We start from the raw sequence: 23,122 nt of genomic DNA, 5'->3' as shown, positions 1-23,122 counted from the left end.
ACCTGCCCTTTGAACAACAGACGTGATTCCAGGGCTTAAGAACAGTCTCTTCTGAAGGAGGAATGGCTTGTCCGCTTTCAACTGCAGTCTTCACAGATTGTTACTAAAGTACTGGATTCATTTGCCCATGGAACAGGCTAAGATTTTACATGCGTGCAGAAAGAGCACTCCAGGTTCTTAGGGCTTGCCTCCAAGGTTAGACATGTCTGGTCCATTTGCACGTCACCCCGGGACTCTCCTGGATGCTGAAAGCTGTGAGGTCACCTTGTCCCTTATTCTCCTTTCACAGTTTCTGAAGGTTGCGTTCAGGCTCAGCGTTTTTGTCACCCTGAGCCTTTTAAACACAATTTTAGTCCTGTTGTTCTAGGGGGATAATATAGTTTAAAAAACTCCACTAAACCAAATCATATTGTCACTATTTTCATTGTCCTCATCACACCTTCAGCAGGAAAGGAAAGAAAAAGCCCCACTGTTTTATAGCTTTGGTGACTGCGGCTGTGAAACCCTCAGTGTGTCTTGAAGGTCCAGGAGATGAGGGGATAGATTGTTTTTGGAAGCATTTTCAGCACCATCACCCATGGGTCAGGTGGAACTGGATCAGATGGACCAGAGAGATCTCGCCTGAGGCCTAAGTGTGTCTAGATTTGAGAGAGTGGTTGGATTGTGATAGTGGTATCTTTCCAGAGGTCACAGCGTTGCCCCCAAACGTAGAGGACCCCATAGACTCAAGGAGCTGGAGAGGACCTCAGAATTCACGCACTTGCTGCCCTTCACCCCCTCTTAATTTCCCTCCCTCTCTGCTCTCCAGTACCTCAGGGGATACTTACCCAGTGGTGCTGGACGCGGGGTGTGGCAGAAACAGCCTGAGCAGCAGCTGTGGGTCCAGCGTGGCCTTGGGCTCCAGCGATCTGCTGTTAGAAGAGCTTCCCCAGGGCAGCTGCTGTCCCATCCGCCTGGTCCCCAGAGTGAATGCACGTGAAACGGGCCTACAGCCGCCCTGCGGGCTGAACCAGGAACCTCCCGCCAAGGCCGTCTTATATGAGCCAAACTGCGCTTGACCCGCAGACCCGCTGGTTCAAGGACAAATGTTTGTTTTATCACTGGCCACCACATTTGGGATGATTGTTATGCGGTAGCTGGCTCATAGAGCCTCTGTCCCTGCTGTCAACCTGCCCCAAACATATGGGCCACAAAGCCTCAGGGAGCACCCAGCCCCAGTCTCAACCATGTCCTCCACCGACTGCCAGGCAGCTCGTTGGAGCAGGGAGTGGTACACTTCCTGTCATTCATGGAGCCCAAGCCTCAACTGTGAGTCCAGACTCAGCCACGGCGCTGGGCTGTTGTCCCTGGTTACCGAACATCCCTGGGCAGTACCCCCGCTGGAGTCATTTGGGTGTCTTTGTGCTCAAGCCCATCCCCGGGGACAGGTGCTGGTGTCTCTGGGCTCCAGGCTCCTCATCTGTAAGTGAGCCTGTAAATGCCGCGGCTGACACGCTCCAGGCTCTCCCCCTGCGGAGTCAGGAGATGGTGATGTCTCGTGGTGTCAGGCCGACACACGTTCAAGCCTTTGCTCCACCACTCACAGCTGGGTCTTTCTGGCAAACAGTTGTTTTTACTTAGCCTTCCTAAACTTTGATCTCCTCCTTTGTAAGGTGGACTTGGCCATATTTTTGTTGAGGAGCTGTTGCTCTGCTTAAAAAAGGGTAGTATGTGGAAGTCACTTAGTAACATGACCGAACCTAGCAGCTCTCCAGTCAGATTCTCTTTCTCGGTGACACTTGTGAAGCATCCATTACCTCCTGGAGTCGTGTTTGCTGCTCTGAAGTCAGCCCTGGGCCTTGTCATTGGGCCATTAAGGCTGGGACTGTGTGCTTGAGATGCTCCCCAGCTTCAAACCCCACTTCTGAGTCCCCGTCTCTGAACAGCCCCTGTCACCAGTGTCCTCACAGAAGGATGCTGCGATGCTCCACACCCTGGGAGCATCCTTCATTCTTCATAGCATTCCTGTCACTTAAGAAGCTGAAAGGAAATCCCGTCACTTGAACTGCACTCGTAACAGGCAGCGGCCTCTCGAACTGACTGCACCATGGCCTGTGCGGGTGACAGCACCGTGACTGCCTCTCATGTGGGTTTGCATCCGCTGTGAACACCCTGCTTGCTGGGGCCACATGCACGGTCAGATTGTGTGCCTGAATATTCGCGGAAACATTTGCCGAAAGAGTTTCAGCTTTCTATCCGAGTACACATCTGTTTTGAAAGTTCTGTACTCTTTTCCAGCCTTGGTGTTCTAATCCCTCATAGCAGATTTGCGTGTGATCAGGTCGCCTTGACGACTGAATTCTCTGATTATTTCTGCCCTCTGATGACTGAGGCAGCTAAGGGTCGGGAGGGGCTGGAAGAGCAGGTATTCCTGGGATAGGGAATTGAGGGTGGGGAGATGGAGTAAGTCTGAAATTCTAGAGAAGACTTTTTTTTGGCCTGTTTGATTTTGACTATGAATGTGTATGTCAAGAAACAGAAGTAATATTATTCATTAAAAAGAAAGCCCAGAACCCTCACTGGTTCTTTCACAAGTAACAGGTGGGAGAATCTCCAGGCGGGGAGGGATGGCTGAACAGGCAGTCCCCAGGTGCGTGCACCTGGCTTCTCCCTTCGCTTCGCGTCTTGGCCTCTAAGTCTCTGGCTCCTGTGTAAGCCGGAGTGTAAGCACTAGCCTTTCCCCTGGTTCCCCAGACTGACGGTTTGCAAAGAGAACATGACCAAGTGCAGGGTTAAGGGAGGAACAATAAAGACCATGGCTGACCCGGCCCAGAGCCGTGCACCTTCCTAAATGTGAAGCTTCTGTAGTTCAGGTCTCAAGGACAAGTACAACCTTGCAGTTCTAAGCCCGCCTCCCTTTCCTCCTGCTTCCTTGTGTCCGCCTCCGGGACAATGTCTTCTTGTCCTGCCTAGCAGTATTCTGGATAGTCTAGCTGCTTCCTAGCCAAGGCTAGATGACCACTTGCCACTCATATCTGCCTCACGTGGACTCTCTCTCATCAGGTGCAAGATTCACCCAGACCTGCAGTAGGAGTTGGGCTTCCCAAGTGGCACTAGTGGTAAAAGAACCCACCTGCCAATGCAGGAGACATAAGAGATGTGGGTTTAGTCCCTGGGTCAGGAAGATCCCCTGGAGAAGGGCATGACAACCCACTCCAGTATTCTTGCCTGGAAAATTCCGTAGACGGCGGAGTCTGGCGGGCTATAGTCCACTGGGGTCGCAAAGAATTGGACACAAATGAAGCAGCTTAGCAGGTAGTGGAAGTGGGAAGAGCATTCAGGGCTCTGTTACACTGATGCCCCTGCCTCTTCCTGTCATTCAGCACTTACTGAGCACCTACTGTATGCTCTTGGGGTACATAGGTGGAAAAGAAGTATTGGTAATTTCTCCATCCAACAGTCATTTATTTGTCAAGTGCCTGCCGTATGTTAGGTCCCATATGTGGGACTCTTTACAATGGAAGCAAGCAGAGGGACTATGGATGCTCAGAAAAGAGCATTATCACTGCAGCTGGGTAGGTGGGAAGGCAGCTGGGAAGATGTTTGCTGTGCTGGTCCTAGCTGTGATCTAAGGATGTGCTTGCAAGACCACCAAGCGAGCATCACGGGCATTCTGCTTCTCATTTGAGTGAATCAGCTGCTACTAAACCAACTTTCCTAGAGACATCAACTGTGAACACCAGACAATGTTAAACAAGTCAGTAAATTAATGAATAAATAACTGAATGAAGTACCTGAAGGCCTTAGAGAATGAAACTAAGCAACCAGATTCTGGAGAGGAGTCAACTCTTGGAAATGGAAATAGCATGGGAAAATGTTCCCATGTTTTCAGCTTCTCACCTGAGTGAAGGCTGAAGTTGGTGCCACATAAGGTAGATAAAACACTGATGGAAAGCCAGCAGCCTTTCCAGCCTGAAGAACCAGAGAGCGGAGGGAGGTCTGAGTGACTGATGCCACTGGAAAATAAACGGAGATTTCTGTACAGGACAGAGCCCAAAAGTGGATGCTTTAAGCTGGTATTTTCCAGGCAAGAGTACTGGAGTGGGTTGCCATTTCCTTCTCCATCTTTTTATAAATTCTGCCCAAATCTCTGGCTGACCCTGATGATACAAAAGCAGGGCAGGCTGCTAGGAGCCTGGCTCAGGATAAAAGAGCCACACTGAGATTTAAACTGCTACCCAGCAGACGGAGTCCAACCAAGTCCACTGTGTACTCAAACAGGTCAACAAAATGTAACAGGATCCAGAATCTCCACACACCATGGCATTCATCATGTCCAGGAAGCCCACCCAATCTCATTCAACACATGGAGAAATAGGGAAGTATGACCTTTCTCAAAAGCAAAGACTCTGAGATGATCCAGATGCTAGACTTAGCACTTGAAATTTTTAACCATGAAAACTATGCTTAGTCATGCAAAGCAAAGTATACTCATAATGAATGAAAATGTAGGAAATCTCAGCAGAGAAGTAGAATTTGTGAAAAAAGCCAATGGACGTTCTAGAACTAAAGAATAAAATATCTGAAATAAAAATTCACCAAGAAAAATTTACCCGATGGGCTTAGCCACAGAATGGAGATAACAAGAGAAGAGTCAGGGAACCTGAAGACACATCAACAGAAGCTACACAAACTGAAGAAGAGAAAAGGAAAAGATTTGAAAAGAGAAAGAACAGCGTCTGAGGGATGCGTGAAACCACATCAGGTCTCGCGTGGGTATAAGTGGAGTCACAGAAGGAGGAAGACACATGTGGAGAAATAATGGCTGAAATGTCCCGATTTTTGTTGAAAAGTTTACATGTGTAAATTCAAGAAACACAGAAAACCCCCAGTACGATAAATACAAAGAAAAAAATCATAGATAAACTGAAAACCAAAATCAAAGAGATAAACCTCACAGCAGCATGTGAAAGATGGAACGGTAAAAGGGGAACAATGATTTGACTCACCAGCACCTCTTATCAGAAATGACGGTGGCCAGAGAACAGTGGGACAGAAACTTTATCCTGCTGAAAGGAAAGCAGAAACTAAAAGAGACAGAAACCCCTCACCCCAGAATTTACATCCAGGGCAAGTCCCCTTTAAGAATGAAGCTGTTTTCAGATGAAAAGCAAATGAAGATCATTCACTGCAAACAGGTCTTCACTCTAAGAAGTGCTAAAGGAAGTTCTCCTGACTGAAGGAATTCGATACTATAGATGGAGACTCAGGCACTCATGAAGGAAGAAAAAACATGGGAAACGGTCCGATTTTACTATTCAGTTAAATATAAAAGGCTATTGTTTCTCACTTAAAAATGTATTTGAGGGCTTAAAGCAGACATTTTAACATTGTCTTGTGAGGCGTAGATGTGAAAAAAATGAGAGCTCCGGCTTGAAGGATGGGGCAGCGTAGGAATCTCATGGTTGCAAGATTCCCACATTTCGGGTGACAAGCTTCAGTATTACTAAATAGACTGTGAGAAATTAAGGTTGTCTCTTCTACCCCCTAGATTCAGCCACCACAGAAGTGATGCCCCAGTCACAGTCAACAAGTATTCCTCACACAGAGACTCGTGGAGGTTTCCCCAAAACGAAGGACGCTTTGCAGGAGCGGGACTTGGAGAGACTGAATCACTCAGTCACCATCCAGTGACTGGGCACCTACCTGGGCACCCCTGTCTTCACCGGGAGAGCCCAGCAAGGGTTCCTCAGAATGGTGGTGAGCACTCCTGTGCAAGAACCAGTCCATGATCAAAGTGATGTCCCAGGAATGGCGGAAGTGGCGATTCGGAGAATCAGAACGTGCCCGGTCACAGTTTGTACTTCTTTGAGGAACTTTCCTGAGGAAAACCCCTCCTAGAAAAGACCAAAGGACAAGACTTCAGTGGTTAAACACTTCACAGTCGATTTTATAAATGTTGCTGTTTAGCCCTACATTGTGTTATAAATCGCCTCCACGGGTTGTGATAAATCTAGTTGATTGGTGGCCCTGTTCATCCCAGAAATGAGTGGCGCAAGGGTAGGCTTGAGAGACGCTCGTGTCGCTGAAGACCTTGGCGCCTCTCCGGGGACTGCGCTCCTGGGCATTGCATTCTTGGTGGCGCGCTGTGCCCGTGGGGGATGGCACATCTGCCACCTCAGGACAGGCTGCCTAAGGCACGCCCAGCCTCCCCGGGCTTCTCACCCCTCCAGGCTGTGGAAACATTTGCCTACAGACATTTTCTTACCATCCATTACATATGTTTTTATGAAAGGACTGAGCAGGAGGAATTTGCAATGAATAATTCATGTGTAATTGTTTTGAAAATATAGTTTTTTTTCAAAGAGAGCCACCGACCTCTCCATTTCAGAGCCCCTGCTGCTGCTGCTGCCTGGGTGCCCCTGCGAGAGCCACGGGCAGGCTCTCTAAATGCTTGCCCGTCCCGAGCTGGGACAGACTCCCGCGCAGAGCGGGGCGGGCGGGTGTATGCACAGATGGCGCAGAGCCGCCGGAGTCCCCAGCCACGCACTCTGCCTAGGTCCCCAGGTGGGCCCTCGGGGTAGTCTGGGCATCCAGCGCTGCTCCCCGCCTCCGCTGAGCCCCCAGACAACACTGCAGCACCCGCACCACCCCCCACCCCAGTCTGCTCCCAATCCTGCACCAAGCCCGACCCGCAGCCTGTTTGCTTCAGCGCACACACAAGCCCAGCCACGGCCAGGGCCTGACTAGCTGGGCAGGTGAACACAGCGAGCCGCAGTCACGCTCAGCTCATCACTCACATAGATGGCCAGGGATGCCCGCTCCCAGGTCCTGGTCCACACGCCGGGAAGGGCGGCCCGAGGCAGAAGCTGGTGGCGGCCCTACTGCTGAGTACCTTGGTGCTGCCAAGGGGGCTTATATTTTACAGCTCTAGCCTGCGGGGGCTGGGGCAGAAGGCGCCACCTGTCAGTCCCGGGAACCGAGGAGAATCTGTCTCCTGACGGCCTGCTGGGACATGGGGAATGGCAGGTGGCCTCGTAGCCACTCATTGGTGGCTTCCTCCTCTCTGGTGTCCCAAGGGTATCACAAGGTGTCCTGCAGAGATCCAGATTAGCCTTTGCCTATTGGTCTGTTTGGATCCGTGTGAGGGTGCCAGTGCCCCACAGAAGAGCCCTTCCCCCACTTCCTACTGTCATTTCCTATCCATTTCCACCTGTTCTCTCCTCTGTCTGGAGGCCAGTGACCTTGTTCCAACAGTGGCTTTGATCACAGCGGTTAAGAAGAAGAACTGAGTTTGGATCCCAGGTTTGTCTCTACCTAATCATGTGTCTGGGGCCACTCTCATAGCCTCAGTTGCTGCATCTTTAAAATGGAGTTAGTAAGAGTGCTTTTCTCACAGCTTAAGTGAGCTATTAATACCTGTAGAGATCTCAGGACAGTGCCTGGACTGTAATAGGCATTGTTGTTCAGTCGCTCAGTCATGTCTGACCCTTTTCGACCCCGTAGACTGCAGCACACCAGGCTTCCTTGTCCTTCGCTGTCTCCCAGAGCTTGCTCATGCTCATGTCCATTTTGTTGGTGATGCCATCCAACCATCTCATCCTCTGTCGTCCCTTTCTCCTCCTGCCTTCAGTCTTTCCCAGCATCAGGGTCTTTCCCAATGAGTCAGCTCTTCACATCAGGTGGCCAAAGTATTGGAGCTTTAGCTTCATCATCAGTCCTTCCAGTGAATATTCAGGACTGATTTCCTTTAGGACGGACTGGTTGGATATCCTTGCAATCCAAGGGACTCTCAAGAGTCTTCTCCAACACCACAGTTCAAAAGCATCAATTCTTTGGTGCTCAGCTTTCTTTATGGTCTGACTCCCACATTCATACATGACTACTGGAAAAACTATAGCTTTGACTATATGGACATTTGTTGGCAAGGTAGTGTCTCTGATTTTTAATATGCTGTCTAGGTTGGTCATAGCTTTTCTTCCAAGGAGCAAGCATCTTAATTTCATGGCTGCAGTCACCACCTGCAGTGATTTTGGAGCCCCCCAAAATGAAGTCTGTTACTGTTTCCATTGTTTCCCCATCTATTTGCCATGAAGTGATGGGACCAGATGCCATGATCTTAGTTTTCTGAATGTTGAGTTTTAAGTCAGCTATTTCACTCTCCTCTTTTACCTTTATCAAGAGGCTCTTTAGTTCCTCTTCCATTTCTGCCATAAGGGTGGTATCATCTGAATATCTGAAGTTACTGATAAGCACTGCTAAATCATGATGATGTTGATGGTGATGGTGGTGTTGGTGATGTTGATGGTGATGATGGTGGTAATGATGGTGGTGATGATGGTGGTGATGATGATGGTGATGGTGATGGTGATGATGGTGATGGTGGTGATGATGGTGATGTTGAGGGTGATGGTGATGATGGTGATGATGGTGATGTTGAGGGTGATGGTGATGATGATGATGGTGATGGTGGTGATGATGATGGTGATGATGGTGATGGTGATGGTGGTGATGATGGGTTCTATCTCATCCCATCCTCCTGCTCCCTCCCCCGAATTCAGCTTCCTCCACAGAATGCTGTCCGTGTAGCACTGACCCCACTATTCCTCTGCTCTCTACCTACTCTGGCTTCCTGTGCCACCACAACCCCTGATCAGCACCACGTTAATGGCTGGTCTGTGTGTTCCCCACCCCGAACCACTCAGGCAGAGCCTTTATTAACCCATCTCCATACAGCCTTCCTCTGTCTGTCCTGGGAGAGTCCAGTCATCCTGGGTATCTTTGGTCCTTAGATGCACAGACACATTTTGAATTATGATTCAATGTCCATTTCTTGAAAGAAAGCCATGTTTTCTCATTTAAATTGTGAAAATTTGTGAGAGGCAGAGGTGCTATCTTCTTTCCCACTTCTGTTCTCCCCAGCATCCCTTCGGGAGCATTCACCTCCAGGCAGGTAGCTGGGTCCAGGTTGCTGACTAACTGGCCCTTGGCAAAGGGCTGCCAACGTCACCTGCCCCTGGAACAGCCCAGACCATCAGTCCCTCCCAGGTAGAGTCATCTCGGGGATTCTGCTTCCGTCTGCAGTGCAGGGAACTATGTTTTCTCAGCCGCCACCCCCTCAGCCCCACCCGCCCCACACACAAAACAGACCATAGGTCAACAGTAGGTTATGTGTGGTGGAGTGAAGGGACCCTGGATAACTTTCAGCGAGTGGATCACGAAAGGAGAGGAAAATGGGTGGTCCATGGATCCCCCACAAAAAGCATAGTAACTTACAGTTTAAACTGGACCGTGATGGAACTGCAATCAAAATTCTAGTTTTCCCTCCTCAAATTACCTTGCTTGACTCTGTTTGTGTTTCCTAGCACGTATGTGAATATATATAAACCTAACTTTTGAAACTTGAAAGCCACTGCCATCACAGCAAATGTGAATTTGGACACCTGGACGGCACGGCCAGTGACAAGTTTCGCAGCAGTGCCTGCAGCCTGCATGCCGGGTTGACCAAAGCCAGGTTGGGCCTGGTTGGGTGCCCGCCTGCACCTCTGTTCTCTTGCTCAACAAACCAGCCTTGCCCAGGGCCCCAGCCCCAGGACACCTGGCCTCGTCTGTGGGAACCTGGGGGTGGGAGCAGACACGTAACAACCAGGTTGGCCTGCAGAGGCTGTGGTGATGAGCTCGTCGCGGGGCTGGAGGGCTCAGCCAGCAAAGACCCGAAACCACCTAACAGCCTTTCCCCCTGACTTGTCTTCCTCGTCAGGTCCTAGAAGATAATGGAATGCCCATGGATGACGATCAGTACGCTCTGTTGACCACAAAATTAGGATATAAGAAAGAAGGGATGAGTTATCTTGATTTTGCAGCAGGATTCGAAGGTAGCTAACAGCCAAGTATGAACCTGGCTCCCACCTGGGGCCCCATGGGTCTTTCTGCATGGGGCTCCAAGGCCACTGGGGTTGAAGTAGTGTGAGCTGAGATGTGGAAACCATGTGCGTCCTAAGACTGAAACAGACATTCTTGTTTAATTTTATCCGTGTTTCGGCCTTTTTTTTTTTACCCCCACTCAGCTGCACTGTGAGTGCTGAATTTTGTCTGGCAGAGCCTTCTACAAATAGTAAGAGCACAAATGGTTTCTAAAATTGACTCCCAAGCCTGTGCTCCTCCAGTCACACCCGTGTCCTCTAAGGTTTTCCTCCTAAAAGTAGGTGCTGGTTATCTGTCATCCGAGCCCCTGTGCCCCAGCGGGGACCACGTCCTTCCTGGACCCGGAGGAGACTTGGCCCAGATCAGCCGGCCCCGGGCCCTCCCCTCCCTTGCCCGCGGGGCTACCAGGGGACTCACGCTCACGGCGCAGTCTGCTCAGCGCCCGGTCCTCCCGTTTGCCCCTTGCACCTGTTCTGCTCTCCCAGCCACACACCCGGCAGGCGGACAAGCAGCACCCAGCCTCCCGCTTCTCAGATCTGTAGTCTCTCCCCTCCCCGTCTCCACTCTTACTGAAGTTTAGATGGACAAATAAGCCCTCCGGAAAAGCTGCAGAAATCCCGTGTATATATCCACGGGTCCACAGATATATGAGAGCACTGCAGGCTGGACAGGGCAGAACCCAGACCGCTACTTGCATTGTGCTGTTCTCCCCCCGGGTTGGTCTGGGTGATGACTGAATAGTGCAGTGGGTCTCGCTCAAGGAGCTGGCAGCTGTGACTCCTTACCAGGGAAGAGGAAGGTCCCATCCAGCACCCCCACCACCAGATTTCATTTGCTGATTCTAAAGGAGAGAGGTCCCGTGAGCCCCCACCCCAAAGACAACACGAGAAGCTGTGGAATTTGGGGATTTTGACGCTTTCTTTGGCCATAAGCTTTGACATTTTTGAGGCAATAAAAAGAAAAGAAAGGAACCCACATTTACCTTAGTGAGTGCTTCCAGTGCCCCAGTGCATCCTTCACTGAGGCGAGGAAATTGGAGGCCTAGGGTGAGCAGTGACTTCCCGAGGTCCCAGGGCAGGGGGCCTGTCACAAGCGGGCACCTCGCCCTGCAGCTTCCTCCCTTCCCCCTCTCCCCCACCCCCTGTCCCCCATCAGTACTCCCAATACATGGCCAGATGCTGGAGGTGGGGAGATGGCGGTTCCAGGCCACGGGGGGTGGGAGTGGGCAAGGCAGAGGGGATCAGGCACCAGAGGGAGGTGTTATCCGCTGGGCGAGCAAACCCGGGGTGGGGAGGCCACTCCAGACCCAGGTGCAGGCGAGGCGGAGGCCAGGTTCAAGGCTGGACTAAAGGACGTCCATGAGTTCCGGAGGCCCTGCCTGCCGTTCATTCCCCAGACCACATCAGGGAGTGGGGGTTAACAGCATGTGTAGAGAGTCACATCCTAAACCAAGTCCTACGTTGCAGCCTGCCTTTAGAGAAGGCCACATTCAAGTCATTGCAACCTGAGGGAAATGGGCTGGTTTTTAAGTGGAGGTTATGCTTCCTCCGTTTCAGGGAGGAGAGAGATGGCCTCATTGATTCATCAACCGGCTGGGCTCCGGAAGCCGGCGGGCCTGGGTTAGCGGCCTGTGAGCTCTGTGACCTCAGGGAAGTTGGACCCCTATGTCCTTGTCTGTAGAATGGGCATAGTAATAGGTCTCCTTGTACATAAACCAGGCTCAAGGAGAGACTCTGCCTCTTAGGGCTGTGGAAAGGGCCAAGGTTTGTCCAGAAGGTGTCCGGAGGCCTCCAGTCTAACATCCAGCACAGAGGTGGGCAGGACCTGCCCGGTGACTGAGTTACACGTTCCTGCGTTTAGGACCTGATTCTGGGAAACAGAACGGGCAGGAATCCTCCTTCTCTGCCTCCGGTAACGAAGGGATAGACAGGCAGGATATCGTCCCTGCCCTAGAGCAAGGACGGAGGAGCCAGATGCAGAAACGTGCCAAGCGAGAGGGTGGCCCAACGGTCTGAGGACAAGCTCTTCTCGTGGTGACAGGGACATTTCTAAGATCAGAACAGAGTTCACGCCATGTTCCGTCACAGAGTCATAGTACCGTCAAGAGTTCTAGCAAGACTGGGGACCGAAGTTCTGTAAAGCGTTGAGATAGAAGTAAAGAGGCATGCCCACCACTAACAGAAGCCTCCTGATTCGCTGTTTCAGATCCTAAGATGAACAGGCCAGAAGTGACCCCACCCCAGACTCCAGTTCTTCCTAAAGGTGACGTGGACAGCTACTTTGTCACTGCTGAAGAGTGCCTGAGACAGTTCCCCCGGAGACTGAAGGAATTCTTCCGGGTAAATCACGACCTCCCTGCTGCCTGCCTTTTCTGGACCCAGCCCCCGCCCCTCCTCCTCTCTGTTCAGCCACAGCAGGAATGAGCCCTGCGCCCCAGCCCTTCTCAGAGGCCTCCTTCCTAGACTCAGGCTTGCCCCTCCTCCCCTTCTGGGGAAGGGGCTTAACTCTGCGATCCCCTCCCCTCCCCGAGGCCCTTCCTTGCTGACACTGCCAGGCCTGCCTTCTGCCCCTCAGAGGCGTCAGAGAAGTAAAGAGACCCTCCTCACAAGACAGGGAGGGGCGGGAAGGGTCACGACAACCCAAGTTACAGCGAATTTAGGATCCTTTCAATCATCCTATCCAGTCCTCTCCTGCACTCACCAAACAAGCTTTGTGCACTTCCATGTCATAAGCCAGACTCTCTGCTGAAAGCTGGGGCTGAAAGCTGGGAGCCCTGCTCAGGGAGCTCAGTCCAGCCCGAGACAGATGGTCAACAGACAATTCAGACATATCACGACTGGCTCTCATAAAGGGACTGGTACTGTGCTATGGGGGCACAAGGAAAACAGCCATTAAGGAGGACTTCCTGGAGGAGGTGACCCCCAAACGGAATCTTAAACCCTCAGCATGTGCTGGCCAGAAAAAGAAAGGAGTGAAAAATAGAAGAGTGGGCTTACTCAAGGCAGGTGGCAGGTGGGTCATGAGCTTTCGAGAAAGCTCCCAGTTCTGCATGACTGAGGCATGGGTTGCATGCAGAAGTTGTAATGGATAAGATGGGGAAAATAGCAGCCATTCAAACACAGAGGCAGGGGCAGAATGACCTCAACTATTTTTGTGTTGAGAAGTAAAAGAGGGTCATTAAGTAGGAAAGAAGAGCAATTTGATAAACCGACCATTTAGCTTCAAAATGGGGCAGAGGGTTGAGGAAGTAAGAGAGTTTCCTCACCAGGGTGAGGAGACCTTAGGGTGAGGAGACGCCAGGGTGAGGAGACCCCAGGGTGAGGAGAACTTAGGGTGAGGAGACCCCAGGGTGAGGAGACCTTAGGGTGAGGAGACCCCGGGGCGTGGAGACCCTGGGGTGTGGAGACCCCGGGGCGTGGAGACCCTGGGGTGTGGAGACCCCGGGGTGTGGAGTCGCCTGGGTGAGGAGACCCTGGGGTGAGGAGACCCCAGGACATGGAGACGCCGGGGTGAGGAGACCCTGGGTGTGGAGACCCCAGGGTGAGGAGACCCCGGGGCGTGGAGACCCCGGGGCATGGAGACGCCAGGGTGAGGAGACCCTGGGGCGAGGAGATGCCAGGGTGAGGAGACCCCGGGGCGAGGAGACGCCAGGGTGAGGAGAACCCAGGGTGTGGAGATGCCAGGGTAAGGAAACCCCGGGTGTGGAGATGCCAGGGTAAGGAGACCCTGGGTGTGGAGATGCCAGGGTAAGGAGACCCCGGGTGTGGAGATGCCAGCGTGAGGAGACCCTGGGGCGTGGAGTCACTGAGGCGTGGAGACCCCAGAGTGTGTAGGATCAAACACCTCAGCAGAGGAAACAATGTGGGGGCCAGGGGAGGGGAGGCGGAGCCAGCCCCCAGGAGCAGGGCAGCCCATCTGCTGTGCCTGAAACATCTTCCCGGCACGGATTGCCAATTGGAGGTTCATTTTGGTTATTACCGAGCTCCCATTTTACAATAGACACACTTACGATTGTCTAGCTCGAATTTGCAGGATGGTTTTAACCTTGACTGATGGCCCAGCCATCAGACCATGCATCCTGATTCTTGGTTTGAAAACACACAGCCATCATAAGCAGACAGGGAGACGGGTTCGTCCTCATCAGTTAACCCCATGTGGCGCCCAACCAAGAAGAACACGGAGCAGGCAGGGGTCCTTGTGGGGTGGAGAGCCTACTTCTCTGAAGAAGGAGAGCCTGGCAGGAGGCAGAGGACAGAGGGGGAAGTCGAGGCACCGGGTCAAGCAGTCCCTCGTGCTGGTCAGCCAGACCCTGAGAGGCCATCACCTGCCACCCCACCAGTGAAAACCCAGACCCCTCTTCTGGCCCCTCCCCACGATCTCCTGTCGCTCATCTTTCCCAGTGGGGACACAGAGAAGCCAAGCTCCCTGCTGGCACCTGCCTTTATTATCCGTGAAGCCTGGTCACAGCACACATGTGTCCTATGTTTCCTAAGAGGGTCTCAATTTTAAATAATTAACTGATAAATTCATTTAATAAATATTCGCCAATGCCCACTCCATCCTGAAAGGAACTTATAACCTAGTGGGTGAGACAAGCGAAGCCCTAATTGCCAGGGTATGCATGATACAGACTCAGATGTCGGTTCCATCCAGGACCCTGGTGGGTGCTCGTTGCCCTCACGGGTGTATATAAATGGAACAGAGAATGTCTTGATGGTTGACTGGGAAGGTCCAGTCACTTTATTTCCTTTCTTGAGTTCCTATTTGTGAGAAATTCTTGAATCTCTCTCTTCATCAATAATGAAAAATCTATCTTATATTAGTTGAAAATGCTGTTAATCCTGCTGCTGCTAATTGCTCAGTGACCTGTAACCAGATGAATGGCTCTCAGTGCAGGTGGGCCCACAGACAGCACCAAAGCTGAGCAAGGCGGCCTCACCCTCCCAGGCCAGGCCAGAGACCACGAACAGTGGAAGGGAACAATTAGCAAACAAGGGGCATCTCCCCTCCCTGACTGGTGAGGAAAGCGGGCACCAAGACCCCCTTGGTGACCTGGGGTCGTGACCTGGGCACAGGTTCCCGTGGCCCTTGTGGCCTCACCTTCCACCTCACCCTCTAGACAGGGTCTGTGCAGGTTTGGGCACATGTCTGTGGATTCATGTGTGTTTAAAAACAACCAGAACCAAGCCCCCCTCTCCCCCACAGCACACACAAATAGGATCTTCATACGTATGCTTCGGCCACCATGTTCTTCGCTTCACCATCTGTCCGTGACGCCTGACCCTGCAGGGTGGTCTCCACACATTGCTCTGCTCAGGGCGGCCCCTTTCTCTCAGAATGAGCCAGAGTCCCGCCTGATTGGCTGTAGCCCCTTTCTGACCCATCTCGGCCCCCCGACCCTGGGTCACGCTCCGGCCAGCGCCTTCCTCCCCTGTGTGCTTGCATATTCTGCTGCTTCGCCCGGATTGTGGTCTGAGCAGCTGAAGGGGGGTGCTGCCACTTCTTGAGCTGGAAGGCCCTGGAGGACAAGCTGGGGGCCAGGAGTTTGATTTTGGCCTTGCTCATTCTGACATCCAAGGGGAGATGCTGCAAAGCCTTTGGAGACGTGCATTTGGATGCTGTGGGAGGGCTGGGAGCTGCGACATGGTGGGAGTCCATGGCAGAGAGAGGCCAGTGGTCCCAGGAGACCCCGGAGCACTGCCCCGGGGATGAGGCTGCTGGATGGTGGCAACTCTGAGAGGCAGGGGCAGCCCTGGATGTCAGCTCCCACTGTATTTAACATAGTGATTGTGCATGTTGGTGCAGAGTGATCTTTGGTGAATGAATAAGTGAGTACAAGTAGGTCTTCCACAAAACCCCAGAAGGTTTTACTTGCACACCCGAGTTGAAGCAGGTCTTGCTTTATGTGACCTCTATGGAGGGTCCTAGGATGCAGAGGTGCAGTCAGAGCCCCCAGAGTGGCCGGAGAGACCCCAGGCAGGGCCACAGGAGGTGCTGGTGGGACCGGGGGTGGGGACAACAGCTGCAGCGGCTGCACTCCAAGCCCGAGACGGAGGGAGCCCGAGTTGGGGGAGCAGGGGTGTTGGCCCAGGTGGACCTGATTCAGATCCCACTGCCGGGTGCTCACTGTCCAACCTCAGGCAACAGTAATAATAACAAACAGCATTTTAGACCCTAACAGAGCCTACACATCCTCTCCTAAGTGCTTCACCTGCTTGGCATAGTCAGTCCTAATGATGACCCCGTAGGCAGGGACTCTGTCTTCCTCTGTGATGGGTGAGAAGCCTGGCGGGGTTCAGTCTCTTCCCTAGGTCACTCTGCTAGTACTGGGCAGAGCCGGGCTTGGAAACTGAGCAGCCTGCCCCCCTGGATGTGCCCTGAGCCCCACAGTCTGGCTGCAGCCGCAGGTTCCCTGCCAGCCTCTCTCTGTTCCCTCACCTGCAAAGTGGGAGTCACCGCGGCGCGACCTGCAGACGCAGAGGCAGGGCTTGGGCAGGCGGGCGGGGGCGTCATTTCAGCCCGGGCATCAAACTAGGGCCCATCCTCTGGGCAGCTCCTTGGCAGAGTTCAGCTCAGCACCTGTTGTCCTGTAGGCAGCAGCTGCCTTTCTGAAAGGTTGCCATTTCCAAAACCCGTATAAAAACATCGAGGACCAGATTTTTACAGGTGCTGGAAAGCTCCAGCATACTCAGCCTTCACTTCCGATGTTGGAAGTACCACTCGCAGAAGCCAAAGGAACTGGGCGGGGGAAAGAAAAACCACTCCTCTCCCTTTCATGAACTGTGTTGAAAGAGGGCGCCTGAGGACAGAGTTCATCATCGCCCTGGGAAAGCAAGCCCTGGCAAGGGTACTCCCGGAGCAGGAGCAGGGAAATCTCCAAAAAAAGCCACAGGGGGAGCGCGGCCATCCCTCATGTTGGGGATGAGTCCGCAGCACAGGGCGGGGGTGGGGGGCGGCCCCAGGTTTCGGGGGGCCGGGCTGTGACACTGTGTCCTGGCTCCAGGACCCATACGCCGCCTTCTTTAAGATGGACACTGACAGGGACGGCGTCATCACCATGCATGACCTCCACCGGCTGCTGCAGCACCTGCTCTTCAACCTGAAGGACGAGGAGTTCCAGCGCCTCCTGGGCCTTCTCGGCCTGAGGCTCAGCATCACGTTAAACTTCCGGGAGTTCCGGAACCTGTGCGAGAAAAGGCCATTCAGTATGGATGACGACGCGCCCCAGAGACTGCTCAGGTAAGAGGCCAGCGCGGGGCGGCGTCCACACGGGCTCCACATGGTGCCAAGGGCCGGGGCTGGGGGCGGGGCGGCTGCCGCCCCCGATCTGTTCACTCTGTCTTTTCCTTAGTTCAAGAAAAACCACTCTCAGGGTCACACGCTCAGTGTAGAAAGACTAGAAAATGCAGAGACAGGTGAGAAGGTGCACTTGCTCTGAGCCCCCGTGAGCATCTCTTTTTTCTGTACTTCACTGTGCGTCATCCTAGTCTTGTTAATTTACATGTAAATATACATGCGTACTTGTACATTTTCATTGGTGTGAACCCAGGGCCAGATAGGTGGGCGTGTCGCTCAGCCTCCCAAGACCTCTGGGTGCACCACATGCAGAGGGCAGTGCTGGGTGCTTGTCAGGAGAACACATGGACTTCCCCCAGGCCTGAGTCCTTAACGGGCAATAAGCCTGGCCTGGGGAACCACACAGCACCTTGTGGTAATTGGTGGAAACTGAGTGTCATCTCTGTCTTTTTTCCATGCACATAAATCCACCCATGTTCTTGTATATTTCTCTCTTTAAAACCCTGGGGTCAGTGGCGCCAGCTGCTCTGGGAGATGCGAGGACCACTTCCAGCCCTTTCTCAGGCAAAACTCCCCACTCTCCCCCACTGTTCACCCCACACCAGCCTCACTCTCTGCGTCCAGCTGGGGCCATGACTTATTCGTCTCCTTGGCTTCTTCAGTAAGGGCATCTTCTCCTTGAAGCAGTGACGGGCCTTCCATCTTACCTGGGACCTGTCACAGTCTCCTCCCCCACTGGGATCTGTTGACAGGCATGAATGAAGGGGACTTTCAGCCGCTCCCTTACCAATTATTACAAGTACACTATCAATATTTTGTGAAATGTTACCCTCCACTTTGCTAGCACAGGGCCGCCCTTGATCCTCAGTGATTCAGCCCAGTAGTGACATCATCACTGGGCCCCTCCAGCCCCCAGGGGCTGCAGACCAGTGCCCACCCCCAGACGAGAGCATTCCCCATAGGGGGAGCCACTAGTCGCCCCGGTCACTGGGCCAGATCTTGCCACTTGTGCAGGCTGCAGAAGCCGCTGACCTTGCCCTTTAATTTTCCCTTCTGAACTTGCTGGTTTTATCTTGTCTCTACTTAAAAAGCTAGCAAGGAAGAAAATGACTGTAGTCTCTTGCTAAGTGAAGCGATCATGGAACACGTGAGTTGGACTCCTGCTTCCAATTGCTCCAGTTGTGAGGAGCTTTAATATGAGACTTGATTGCTTAACATTCAAACAAAGCAAGAAAATATCCTTCAGAAAGAACTTTCTGGAGAATGTATGCAGAACGGATATGGAAAATTTCAACCACAAAGTGCAGTCTTCCCATCCGCGTGATTCCACCGTCTTAGTTGTATTAGTTGTTCATCCATCACACATTTACCGAGGGTCTGCTGTGAGTTTGGCATCACCCCAGGACTCAGTGGTACAAAGGTGGATGAGATGAACACTGTCTTTGAGGGGCTCAGGACTGGACTGGGACAAGTACAAAAACACAGGAATACAAGGATGTCTGAAGTGTCACAGGGAGGGGAGAGACCAAGCCTGCTTGAGGTGAACAGGAAAAGTAGGACATTTCAGTTGGATCTTGAGATGTGAGGAGGAGTTTCTCCGGTGCGAGTTACCAGATGGTGGTTCAGGGCCAGGGACCGCGTTTGCAGAACCGCAGAGGTGGGAGTACGGAGCATACTCAGGGACCGGTCAGAGGACGCGTGCACAGTGTGGCATCACAGGGGGAGCAGCCTGAAGTTTCAGGAGGGCCGGGTGAGAAGGGGCTTGAGTGCCAGGCTTGGTCAGCAGGCCGGAGAGGATTCTCTGCTGTGGCGTGTCGGGGGGCGTGTTGTGCCATGCAGACATCCTTCAGCAGCCCCAGAGTAGACGGTGGATGCAGAGGCTGGATCCAGGAAGACCAGCTTGGGCCCCAAGGGCCTGGTGTAGTCTGAGCTCTGAGACCCAACCAAGGCACTGCTTTAGAAAGCCAAGCCTTCCCATGGCCAGAGCCTGAACCTGTGCTTCATGAAGATGTATCTTTTCATTCCCTACAACCCTTCAAGGAGGCATCACTACCTGACTTTGCAGATAAAGGAATTGAGGTCTCAAGGAGAGTTTCTGATTGGTCCAGAAGGACCCAGGTGATGGGCAGTGGACAGAGATTGGAACTCAGGGTGCCTGTGGGGAGGGGCCACCTCCTCTGTGTGGAGTTGGTCTCTTTCACCCCCCAGTCTCACTGTTTTCCACTAGCCAAAGCTGGACGCCTTCCCTTTTCAGAAGCCATCGTGTCCTCTCTCTTGGACCCCTCTGCATTCTGGGCCTTCACTTTCCACCTGCAAAATCAAATGCAGTACTTTTGAAAACTTTGAAGGTTCATATCTTTGTCGAAGACAGGAAGATCATCTCGTTTGCTTCATAACTGCACACAGCATTTTCATTTTTAGATGTGTAAATAGCAGAGTGATTAGTCCAGTGACCTGATTCATTTACATCATCTGTCCCCTTGTTTAAAACACATGGGCCTTGTCCATTTATCTACTGACAACCCACATCAAGTTCCTTTTGGTGCATGTACATCATCAAAGATGAAAGAATGCTATCAAGTGTCCTATTAGCAAAATTAGACGGTCAGCTTCTTGTCACAAAATTTTGTATGATCCAGTCATTCCTGATGAATGACTGACTGAGTGGAAACAGATTGCCTTGCTGTTCTTAGATGTGAATCACTTACTCACTCATCACGAGATTTGGCTTCTGTGATCCAGTTCACCATCATCTTCTGGTTCATCTAATCATGTGAAACATCTTGTGATCTCGGTTTTCTTCCCTTTGCTATCTGGGCTTGAAGTAAGAATTCTCAGTTCTCAACTGTGTTCAGTGAAAGCTAACGTAAGACCAGGATGGGGTCCCTGGTGTCTTTTATACCTTTCTGAAAGATGCTGTTACACTTAGGGCAGTGCAATTAGAAAACTGAAGGGTAATGTAACAGTGGTGATGCATTTCAATATGGTATCATCCTGCTAGGAGACTCTATTTTTGTTTGTTTGTTTTCTTGTTATTATTTAGTCTCCTTTTTCTTTTTAGCATAACTGGAAACAATGTATGAAAAACAATTGAATGTTTCCTAGAATAATGAAATAGATCTAGTATCATTGAATCAAGCTCAATAAGACCCCATGATCTGTCCTATTCTAAGAGGGTTCAATGGACCCATGTGGTAATTGCAAGATAAAAGGAGTTTTATTTCATAAAGAAAATAAATGCACTTTTTATGTTTCTTTGGCAGATCTCTAAGAAAGAATAAAAGTCATGAATGCCACTTTCTATTTTCTGGATCATACAGATTTTCTATCTCTTCTTTAAATATTTGGTGTAATTCATCTATGAAATCATTCAGTCCTGGAGTTTCCTTTTCAGAAGAATTTTAGCTGTGAATCTGATTACTTTAATAGTTACAGAATCATTTAAGATTTGTTCCTTCTTGACTGAGTTTAATAATGTGTGTCTTTTAAAATATTGGTCCATTTTGTCTAACCTGTTAAATTCGTGAGAATAATGTTGATCACAGTATTTCCTTACTCTTCTTTCAATAGCTATGGGGTCTTTAGCGATATCCCTGTTTTCATTTTTTGATATTGGTAGTTGATGCTTTCTCTTCTTTTTTGTTGATCCATTTAGCTGAAGATTTTATTAATTTTATTGATATTTTCAAAGAACAAGCTTTATGTTTCATTCATTTTTCTCTGTTGTTTTTCTGTTCAATTTCATTGATTTCTCTTCTTTAATACTTTCTCTTCCTTCTTGCTTTAAGTATACAGTTAATCCTTGAATAACACAGGGGTCATAGGAGCTGATTCCCCACCCCCCCCACAGTCATAAATCTGTGTAGAGCTTCTGACCCCCCCAGACTTAACTACTAATAGATGACTGATTAGACAACTCACAAATAACAAAGTTAATCAACACACAGATTATATATGCATTATATACAGTATTCTTACAATAAAGCCAGCTACAGAAAAGAAAATATTGTTAAAAAAATCATGAGTGAGTGAGTGAGTAAGTCGCTCAGTGGTGTCCCACTCTTTACAACCTTATGGACTATATAGTCCATGGAATTCTCCAGGCCAGGATACTGGAATGGGTAGCCTTTCCCTTCTCCAGGGGATCTTCCCAACCCAGGGATCGAACCCAAAAGGGAGAGAAAAATGCATTTACAGTACAGTGTTTATCCATACTGTAAGTTTCCATTGTCTGTTACAAGATGCATCGTCTGTCAGTACCCATGTCTGTGTTGTCTCGTATGATTCAAAACACTGTAGGCGGCATACGTTTTGGTGTACAACTCTACACATCAAAGATGGAAAGATAATGTGAAAAAGGAATTCATATTTATTTAGAGGTATAACAATTCATGCATGGATAACAAAGAAGCAGCAGTATGGTTGCTTTAAGGGAGCTTAGTGTACTGATACAATTGTGGACCTGGTAGCCTAGCCTACACAGTCATGAATTAATCATTATAAAATCTTTATGGCATACAGCGCATGTATGCATGCATGCTCAGTCATGTCCAACTCTTTGCCACCCCAGAGACTTCAGCCCACCCAACTCCTCTGTCCATGGTATTTTCCAGGCAAGAATACTAGAGTGGGTTGCCTTTTCCTCCTCCAGGGGATCTTCCCAACCTGGGGATCCAATTTGTGTGTCCTGTATCTCCTGCACTAGCAGGCGGATTCTTAACCACTGAGCCACTTGCAAAGCCATGGCATACAATATTACACTCATATTCAAAATGCAGTATTGGAATCCTTGTTACACTAAAAATAAAAAACCCTTACCTGTGATGATACAGTAATATTCAGTTTCTCCAGTATGAGAGAGAGAGGGGGCAAGAGAGGAAGAGACATACTACATGATAATGTAATTCTTTGAAAGTAAAGTTATAAATCAGGAAAACAATTAAGACATTAATTTTATATTAAATATCACCTTATGCCTATGTAAGGATAGACTACTGTCTACAAATATTTTTTGCATTTATGACATACCTTTTTCTTAAATTTTTTCAATATTTCTAGGCTGTGTGGTTCATCTGTGAGTTTTTTCAAGTTATCACAAACCTCCAAAAAATTCCCCAAAGTATGAGTTGAAAAGATTGGCATATAAGTTGACTTGTGCAGTCCAAACCTGTGTGGGGCAAAGGTCAACTGGAGTTTGTCCTGCATTTTTATTTTCTTAAGCTGAAAGCTCAGATTTTTATTTGAATTATTTATTAATGCTGTCAGTTTTCTCATAGGCATTGATTGAGCTGCATTTCACAAATTCGGACACATTGTAGTTTTTATTTTCACTCAGTTCAAAATATTTTCTAATTTCCCCTTAGACTGTTTATTGAAACCATCGATTATTTAGAAGGATGTTTTTTCTTCAAAATATTTCCATGGTTTCCAACTGTTTGTTATTGATTTCTAATCTAACTCTGTTAAGTGTAGATAGCATACTTTGTATGGTGTTAATTATTTTAAATTTGTTAAGGTTCATTTTATAACCATGGAAATGGTCTATCGTGGTGAACGTGTTGTGCTTAGTCACTCAGTCGTGTCTGACTCCTTGCGACCCCTTAAGACTGTAGCCCGCCTGGGGATTCTCCAGGTAAGAACACTGGAGTGGGTTGCCATGCCCTCCTCCAGGGGATCTTCCCAGCCCAGGGGTGGAACCCAGGTCTCTTGCATTGCAGGCAAACTCTTTATCCCATATATACTTGAAAATAATGTGTATTTGTCAGTTGCTGGGTGGAGGGTTCTGTAAATGTCAATTAGATCAAGTTGGTTATAGTGTTCAGATTCTTTCTTAGTTTCTGTTAGTTCTACCAGTTACCAAGAGGGGAATGCTGATGTCGCTAATGATAATTTTGCATTTGTCTATTTCTCCTTCGTTTGTAAT

At 50.2% G+C, this 23,122-nt stretch overlaps 1 protein-coding gene across 4 annotated transcripts in view; it reads left to right on the top strand.

Annotated features, from left to right (window-relative positions):
- EFCAB6 (EF-hand calcium binding domain 6) overlaps positions 1 to 23,122 on the top strand; it is a 241,475-nt gene that overhangs the window by 140,879 nt on the left and 77,474 nt on the right. For all 4 annotated transcript variants that reach the window (XM_070453475.1, XM_070453474.1, XM_070453473.1 and 1 more), the window contains 3 exons: positions 9,740 to 9,854; positions 12,109 to 12,242; positions 16,907 to 17,142. In XM_070453475.1, the coding sequence (XP_070309576.1) occupies positions 9,740 to 9,854; positions 12,109 to 12,242; positions 16,907 to 17,142 (485 nt within the window). The remainder of the gene's footprint in view (positions 1 to 9,739; positions 9,855 to 12,108; positions 12,243 to 16,906; positions 17,143 to 23,122) is intronic.

Source organism: Odocoileus virginianus, chromosome 23 (assembly GCF_023699985.2).
Source record: "Odocoileus virginianus isolate 20LAN1187 ecotype Illinois chromosome 23, Ovbor_1.2, whole genome shotgun sequence".
NCBI lineage: Eukaryota > Metazoa > Chordata > Mammalia > Artiodactyla > Cervidae > Odocoileus > Odocoileus virginianus.
This window is presented reverse-complemented; position numbering and strand designations above follow the sequence as displayed.